The sequence below is a fragment of the Carya illinoinensis genome, chromosome 16, assembly GCF_018687715.1.
Source record: "Carya illinoinensis cultivar Pawnee chromosome 16, C.illinoinensisPawnee_v1, whole genome shotgun sequence".
In the NCBI taxonomy this organism is placed as follows: domain Eukaryota; kingdom Viridiplantae; phylum Streptophyta; class Magnoliopsida; order Fagales; family Juglandaceae; genus Carya; species Carya illinoinensis.
Window position 1 is genome coordinate 27,700,083 of NC_056767.1, and position 9,168 is coordinate 27,709,250.

General features: G+C 36.9%; 1 protein-coding gene across 1 annotated transcript; it reads right to left on the reverse strand.

Annotated features, from left to right (window-relative positions):
* Positions 1–290: 290 nt before the first annotated feature.
* Positions 291–3,708, reverse strand: LOC122298991. Its single transcript, XM_043108833.1, has 3 exons — positions 3,353–3,708; positions 1,474–2,566; positions 291–836 (listed from the first exon to the last, which is right to left on the reverse strand). Exons 1-3 carry the CDS (start codon positions 3,706–3,708, stop codon positions 291–293), a joined length of 1,995 nt encoding a protein of 664 aa, XP_042964767.1.
* Between the last annotated feature and the right edge of the window lie 5,460 nt (positions 3,709–9,168).

Consider the following 9,168-nt stretch of genomic DNA (forward strand, 5'->3'; position numbering starts at 1 on the left):
GAGAAAACCATATAATAACATTAGTTAGGGCATACCATCTTCTGAGTCTGAGGTTACATCATCGGCAAATGCAATACTGCCTTCATCGCTTCCGTCGCTATTAGAATCGACATCGTCGATTCCCAGCTCATCATCAACACCATCATCCTCGAGGTATGCCTCGTGGTCAAGTAAAGCAGATGGTTGATGTTCTAATATGGTCGAAGGGTCAATCACTACTCGTTCTTCATCTACCATGTTCAATGGATTCATTGGGCATGCGGCACGTTTCTAGCAATATTTTCATCTTCCTAGAAAGCGTCATCGTCACCAAACTCTGCACCATCATTCGCATCGTCAACCGACGCAACTAAAGGAATGTTGTATACATTCCTATTTTTTATCTTATGGACCACATACCAATTGCCCGCCACACTAATATCTTTTAAGTAAAACACCTGCTGGGCTTGGCAAGCTAGAGCAAAAGGCTCATCTTTATACCACGTTCTAGAAGTGTTCAGGCTTGTTAGATGGTCGCCAACGCGAATCCCTTTTCGCTTATCACTAACATCCCACCAATCACATTGAAATAAATAGACCTTATGCCAACCCATATATCTTAATTCTATAATATCATTTAAAACCCCATATAAGTCAATGGGATTTGATTGATGTTCACCACGGACCACCAAACCGCTATTTTGAGTTCGTCGGTGCCCCTCTCGATCCTTTGTCTGAAACCTAATTCTATTCATTATACAACCAGCATACGACGCAGCCCACTTGTCGGGACCACATGCAAGTGCATATATTTCATCTGGTACACTGGCTGGATCCATCACATGCTTCTCTTGAATCTATATTCCAATCAAAAGACAAAACCAATAAAATTATACAATAGCTAGAACAATTATATAACATATTGGTTTTAAACATGTGGCTTCGTCAATTTTGTATTATTTTTATTTTTATTTTTTTTTTACTAGTGTGTAGCATCTTTTATGTCGAATTCAAATGACATGCACATCAACCGGGGTACGTTTCGAGAAGGTTGTATGAATCAATAGAAATACGTACATGTTTCTTAAACCACCCAGGGAACTGAGCTTGGTGCCTGCGCGCATTGTTGGTTGTGACTTCCCGTGTAATCATGTTATAATGCTCATTGCAAAATATAGTCGTATCAGTACACGATGTAATCTGTATCCGATCAGTACTCTGGGCTTTACACAAAATGTTAACCACTTACTCGAGGTAATGCTCGATCTCGCCACAATTATTGAGAACATACCAGTGGGCTCTTGAAAATAATTTCTCGGATAGCATGTGAATGTTGGCCTCCCCGAGCGGACGTACCTTTTGTGAGAATATAGAGAAAGATTCTTCATTAAGCTGTTTTGAAATGTCTAAGTTTCTTCCAATTCATTGATATCTGGTCTCAATGTCATTGAGATACATTGAGCAAAACGTCAAACACTCAACATGAACATATACTTCAGCAATTGAACTCTTAGGACGGGCTTTGTTCCGGACATAACGCTTGAACTTCTCCAGGTACCTTTCAAAAGGATACATCCACCTGTATTGCACTGGTCTAGCAAGTAATGCCTCGTCCGGTAAATGAATAGCAAGGTACACCATTATATCAAAATATGCAGGTAGGAATATCATCTCAAGTTTACATAGGATGATAGGAATATCTGCCTGGAGCCGATACAATGATTCATAAGTCAATGTTCGAGCACACAATTCCTTGAAAAATGTACTTAACTCGGTTAAAGCTAGCTTGATGTTGGGCCGCAGAAAACCACCAATCACGACCGAAAGCAACCGTTGGAGAAAAATGTGGCTGTCATGACTTTTCATTCTTATAATTTTGCCTTCACGAATATTCACACACTGAGCAATATTAGAGACGAAGCCATCTGGAAAAGTAACTTGTGACACCCACTCACAAAAGGATATTCTCTCATTATGGTTTAGTGTGTAACATGCAAGACTCATTCGGCAACGATCACCATCCAGACATAAGTGTAATTCCTTCCTCAATTCGAGATGTTCCAAATCCCTACGCGCATTTGTAGTGTCCTTACTCTTTCCAACAATACTCAGCAAGGTGCTCAATACGCTATCACATATGTTTTTCTCAATATACATTATGTCTAGGTTATGCCTCAATTCCACATCTTGCCAGTATGGGAGATCGAAGAAGATGCTTTTCTTTGTCCAATTTAATTCTTGTGGTGCCCGTTTCCTCTTCGGCAAAATTTTTCCAAATTGCACATTGGAGACCATGCGTAATGATTCAAGAACAGCTTGGGCCGTAAGTTTTGCTGGGTGACCTTGAACCTCGTTGGCACCATTGAAAGCACGTTTATTCTTTCTCCAAGGGTGTTTCGGGGCCAACCATCGACGGTGGCCCATATAACAATATTTATGCCCATAGGCCAACCATGTAGAATCAGTATCTACAGTGCATACAGGACATGCCAACTTCCCCTTGGTGCTCCACCCAGAAAGATTGGCATATGCAGGAAAATCATTTATAGTCCAGAGTAAAGATGCATGTAATCGGAAAATATCGGAACTGAATGCATATATGTCTCAATACCAACCTCCCATAATTTTTTCAATTCATCAATTAAATGATGCAGGAAGACATCGATATCATTTCCTGATGATTTAGGACCAGGTATCAAACATGTCAGTAGAAAGTATGGGTCTTTCATGCAAGACCAAGGTGGCAAGTTGTAAGGCAAAAGTATAACTGACCATATACTATAAGGCTTGCCCATGTTATTGAACGGGTTGAATCTGTCACTCGCAAGTCCAAGACGTATATTATGAGCATCTTTGGCAAACCAATCATGTTTCCTATCAAAATCTTTCTACACTTTAGAATCAATTGGATGCCTCATACAGCTCGAATCATCAATACGCCCCTCTTTATACCATCGCATCACTTGTGCTGTCTTCTTCGACATATAAAGGTGTTGCAACCTAGGCTTCAATGAAAAATAATGCATCACTTTCTGAGGTACCCGGTGTTTACTTGTCATTGAGACCCATCTAGATGCAAGTAGGGCACTAATCTTTCTGAGCATCTTCTTTCCCAAATAAGATACAATCATTTGGGCATACATGTATTTTGGTGTAACTAAATCCCAATACATGCTCTAGCTGACATGCATCATTATAGTCTTCAGGCAAGAGAGCATTCGGGAAAGCAGATTTCAATAACTTTAGCACCATGTTAAATGACTTTACGTTTCAACCACCGATAGTCTTGATGTGAAGCAACTTCACCATAAATGATAGCTTTGAGTAGTTTGTACACGATGGATAGAGTGGACGCCGTGCATCCTCTACGCACTGTTCAAATGAATGGTGTCTTGAAGTCCCAACGTTGGGTTCTGCATTATCATTGTCACTGCCATCAGAATTTAAACCGGTTGCCCCTTCCACGAAGGATCCTACCCGGATGTCATCTAACATCTCATCAACGTCATCAATGTACTCACCAAAATCATCTCCATCATCCTCATCATCTGATTGGTTCACTTGAAAAGGATCATCTTCTCCATGAAATATCCATTGATTATAACTTCTATCAATCCCTCGCAAGAACAGATGATCCCTCACAACAGTAAATGGTTGGAAAAAATTATTACGACATATCCAACAGGGACACCTAATGGCGTCACTGGCTGGCGCATTAGATTGAACCATGGATAAGAAATGATTAACTTATTTGGCATAATCATGGGACCGCAATCTATCTTCAATATGCATCCAAGATTTATCCATTAAATTCTTGGTAAAAAAAAAAATAGCCTAATCAAAATCTTCTTGATATAACTTAAGATGAATATGACTTTTCAATTACGTCCTGACAAATTTAAATGGATAAAACAACTTTCAGCCATGTAGAACAGTTAAAAAAAATGTTGCAGAGGGAAGTTGCATGGATGATGACGACCGAGAAGTAAGTTTATTGCAAGGCACACACTAACCTATCTATGATGCATGAAAATGCCTGAATTATATAATCTTCTACACAATTACAAACCCTACATGTGTTTGATATGCAAGCTAGCAAGGAAAAAATATCAGGTAAACACAAAAGGTTAAATCACAATAGTATGACATTCATGTGCACATAAGCACAAATGAGCATAAAAACCAATGGGATTCATTAAGGAGCATAGACACAAAATGGAAGGGACACTTTGTGTCAACAATAATTTTCCAGAGTTATAGATTACTGCATATAATCTATAACTATGTCTAAGGCTGGTCATCAGCAGTAGTTTATCAAATTCAATATAAACTACGATAAGGGAAAGCTAGAAAGCATTCAGATGCTTGAGTTTAGTTGTTCGAAGCTTCACTCCCACTCGCCTTGTTGCTCATATATAACAATGGGTGTAACTAATAGAAGGTTTGCTTTTTTTTTTTTTTTTTTTTAAGTTGGAGAGTGGGAGTCACCTCCAAGTGCATATATTTTTTGAAACCTAATAGCATTTTGGGTGTAGGTACTCGAAGCTAGAGGGGTTGGGTTTGTTTAGAACAATAGCTGAATGGGAAGCTTCAGATGTTCTACAATAGTACAAGGCAAGATTTGTCCATTTTGCCATGTATAATTAATGCACCTACGAGAGACAACACACTCGGTGTTCTCAGTATTAATTCTCTAGTTTAGAATCATTAGGTGGGAATGCCCCTCCATATTCTAGCACAGAAAGCATTCTCATGAAGGAAAGTTTGAGTGGAAGCAAACATCGTTATAAACTAGAATAAGAATGTACAAGTACATAGGCAAACCAAAAACAAAAGCTCACAACGAAATTCATATAAAAAACTTTAAAACAAAAACAAAACAATAAACAAACTGGAGACCAAAGAGGAGATAACAAACCCAATAGCAGCCGATGAGGAATGAGAGTGATCTAGAGTTCCCTCGCTGCATGCATGACAATATGTGAAATATCATTGCCCATTTAAAAAGGGGGGCAAGACAACAACAAAACTCAGCCAAATATGGATTCAATCAATTTGAACATTTATAGTCTTTTTTAACAAAAACAAAATTGGAGGAAACGATTTTAAAGTTAATAATAAGATCCTGAGGCACACACTGGCTTACGTATAACAAGGTATAAGTCCATAAATAAAACCTTTTTAGTGTGGATAACCTTTTGTTAGAAGACTTGCAAACTATGAATAAATAGTATTAGGACATCAACAATCTGCTACTTACCTTGATATCCAACAAGGTAAGAAGCAAATGTAGGGAAAAGTGGGCTGTAAGCGAAGCCCACACTCAGTTCTATATATGAACCAAGCCAAATAACTCAAATCCATGCTGACAAAATTGGAAATTACAACATAATTCTAATGCTTAGTTTAGCATGAAACCCGGCAAATGTATTCAACGACCAAGTTACTAATTGCTTGTGATTTAACTTAGAACATTCGAGGGTATAGCCAGGCAAACAGGAGATTATTAAAGTTGTTGGCAAATGGTGGGAACTACTTATGGTATGGCTTGTTGATTGAGGACATTAAAAGGAGGTGCTTAACTAGACCTGCTTAGCAAAGCTAAGTTTAAAAACAAAGAGGCTAACTATGAACTCCACTCTATTGAGAATTATAACTCAATTATGATGATGAATGCAAATGGATGGAGGCAATCCCTGATCTGTAATGAATAAATGTATGTCCAAAGGGACAAAACATTTATCCCATAAAGGCGTTGCAACTGCAGACTGCGAAAGTATGTTCATTAAGAGAGAAAAAATCTGGCAATTGTGATATAGTGCATCTGAAACTCACTTTTCCTGGCTGCTGTTTCCCATCTCTTCTACTTTCGCAGCACCCTAGAGTGATTTAATGAGGATATTTTTTAACTTGAGTCCTAGTTTAGCTGGGAGTCATGCATGTTATAATTGATGTTTCAATAATTTAAGATTATTGTTCATGAAGCTGGAAACATTAAAGCCCAATGCCAACAAGATAGTTTTCTATTTCAAGTGGGATTGGCCCAACCCAATCAAGAGCAATTCCAGTCGAATGGAAGGGATTGCCAGAAATATATATATATATATATATATATATATGTGGGTACATAACTACATAAATATCTCTCAAAGGGATAAGGGCACTACATTAGGCTGCCAATATAAGCTGCTGCATATTATCATGTCTCCAAATGACCATGCCCGGATCTCCAAAAAATAGTGTTTATCATAACAATCCATCAGTTTAGGCTTCCAGCCAAGACACATGTATACCATTTAAAACCCATACAGATTTGGTAGGAGTAGCTCCTAATGTCTGGTTTACAACCTAACCTTTGTCACAACAAATGTGAAAAAGAATAATGGAAAACATAGTATCATATCTTTGTTGTGTTAGTTATCACAGCAAACATACAACCACTTGGAAAAACAACAAAAAACTACAACTCCATGAAGATTCATACCTCATATCAGTCTCGGGAAGGGGCATACACCCACTGGGTGCCATTCTTGGTATTGCAGGAGCTATACCAATATATAAATTACACAACATCCAATGTTTCCAAACAGTTTAGTACAATAGAAGTAGTTATAAAGGCAGTTTAACTCTACTACATTGATGAGTTAGATTAAAACTAGAAGTAGATAACTGAAATCCTGAATCTAATGCATGCAAACCCACATTACTAACCCAAATATAGGTGACCCCATATTCATACAATGACCAAACTACAAAGCCAAGTTACACCTCAATAACCCTAATCAGATATATTGTAGTAGGAACGTACAATATTTTAGCAGACGCAAAACACTATGTATTATTATAATTGGTGAGAACTTACACCAAGTCTGTTAGCAATAATTGGTGAGCTAAAATCCATTTTTGGAGATTGCCACAGCCACTCGTGGAAGCCTGAAAAAAAAAAAAAAAAAAAAAAAAAAAAATCCAAAGGGTTTAGCCTACCTTGACCACTATCAAATCCCACACACTACATGGCACAAAATGAGGTGAAAAATATTCATCATGTAAGGAAAATTTACCAGTAGCTGTATGGTTTCCAGAGTTGATAGGCTCCTATTGTATACTGGAAGCACTATTAGTTGCTGCTCTTCAGCAATGTTTTTATGGGAGAGATAAACAAACAATGAGTGAGTAGTGATGTAACTGGGCTTCGGCATTGTTGGTCATATGTATTGTGGGTTGTTTAAATTGAAAAAATCATATAGGTCCCAGTTCATCGTCATATTCCATTTTGCTAAATCAGTCCATATTACAAATGGGGAAGCAGTTCATGATGATACTAAACATAGGTGTGCTCGCATATAGGCACAGTAGAAGCTATTATATACGAAAAAGGAATAGTATTGGCAAAATGGGTATTCTGGAATTGTCCATAGCATTCCAAGCTTTGTATTTTGTGGTAAAATACAAGATTGGGAAGGCTATGTTTCTGATATAGCCTTCAGATGGAGTTTTACTTCATGTCAAGGTCCATCATACCATATCAACTTGGTAATCATTTTATAGTAGGCTATTGTTTTGGATATATAAATATCCAGTCTATATGTGCACACATACTTGTGATTTAAATGCTTATCTTAATAGACCAAGCATTACTTTGAGGTGCACAAAGCTATAGAGTCAAATACTGCATCAAAGGGAGAGAATATAAGCTTCCAACTTCATTCAGTCAGTCCTCTCAATGATGGCTCTCCTTTGAAATTTTTCAGCAAATGTTTTATGAAAAGAAAAAGTAAATAGAGGTGTTTAGAAGATAAGCTGCCTATTAGCATTATAAGGATGGTAACCAATTACATATTACTCTTCAATAAATAGGATGGTATGCAAATAGCGGAAGACTTGTATGTCTTCCCCATCTTAAGGATAATTTCTTGTGAAGTGATGAGTGGAACATCAATTCGGTAGATGATGATAAACAGATTCCATTAGCAAGTGGAATGTTAACAAATCTATATAGAACATGGACATCTAAATAGATTTGTCAAGATTGGACTGCCTATCTTAAAGTCTAAATAATAATAAAATGAGCACAAGTTGCATGCCTATTTGCTTCAATTTTTTTAATATGTTACAAATAGACTTCACATATTAGTTAAATAAATTAATAGTTAACCTAGCCAATAAAAACTGAAGTTTCTATACAATGATTGACATTGTTGCTCTAAATGAATCCAACATTTCCTCTAACTGGCTCGTTGAGTGGGTAGGTAAAAACATTTTGTAAGATTAGAAGGCTATAAAATTCAGGAAAAAAAAAAACAGCCAACAGGGGAAAAATAACTTGTCATAGTAGGTCAATGATATTAAATAGCATGCACTTAAAGTAGGCAAAAAGGGCTAGCCTTTAGTGTGTATGCAAATGTGCATACACACTTTAAGAATAGGTTAGGCTCCACAAATGCATTAGCATAAAAGAAAAAAAAAAAACTGTATCATCTTGGAAGTCATTATTTTATAAATTAAAAAAAGAATCAAGAGATAATGTCAACAAATGGAAGTCGAATTAACATGATACATTCAACACTCCATCATTAGCGAAGTCTGAAGTAAGAAATGGTTTAGAAGTCAAAGGCCCATAAGTTACCATGACAGAACAAAACATGTAATGCTTTGAGAAATGTGTGCAGATGGTGTTTTATAGCTATATGTGAAGGAGAGTCAAATCCACAATGAGGGTTATACCAGAGGCTGCTGTCAGACTAAATTATATGGGACAATCCAAAAGGCTAAGTAACAGAAATGAGATTGCCTAAATTGCCAATTGGCAACCATCACACGACTCCAGACATATAAGCAGAAGAAAGGCAGACTAAATGGTGACAGTCCATTCAAATGCACATAACTAATCATGTTTAATTGAAGGAGTAGCTTAATATAAACTATAGGTTCACCAAATTGTAAAAATGACATGGATAAATAAATTTTCACCTTCAATAAAATTACTTTCTCAATAAAATAGTATTTACATAAACCCAGGCTACCATCCTATCAATCATAGAAGCACATATATAGAAGTACTAAGTTCATTATGTAAATACTAACAGAAAGCACAAAGCAATTATTAAAAATCAATGAGGCAGCTGAAGATAATTATAACCTTGTAGCAACTGATAAAAGGGAATAACTATATCCGATTACACTAGGATG

Bases quoted from the DNA above. Each gene is read 5' to 3' on its own strand.
- LOC122298991 (XM_043108833.1), bottom strand. From the start codon at position 3,708: ATGGTTCAATCTAATGCGCCAGCCAGTGACGCCATTAGGTGTCCCTGT. The intron at 2,567-3,352 runs GTGCGTAGAGGA...ATATGCATTCAG, and splicing joins AGACACCATTCATTTGAACA to TTCCGATATTTTCCGATTAC. The intron at 837-1,473 runs GTATATGTTCAT...ATTGGAATATAG, and splicing joins CTAAGAGTTCAATTGCTGAA to ATTCAAGAGAAGCATGTGAT.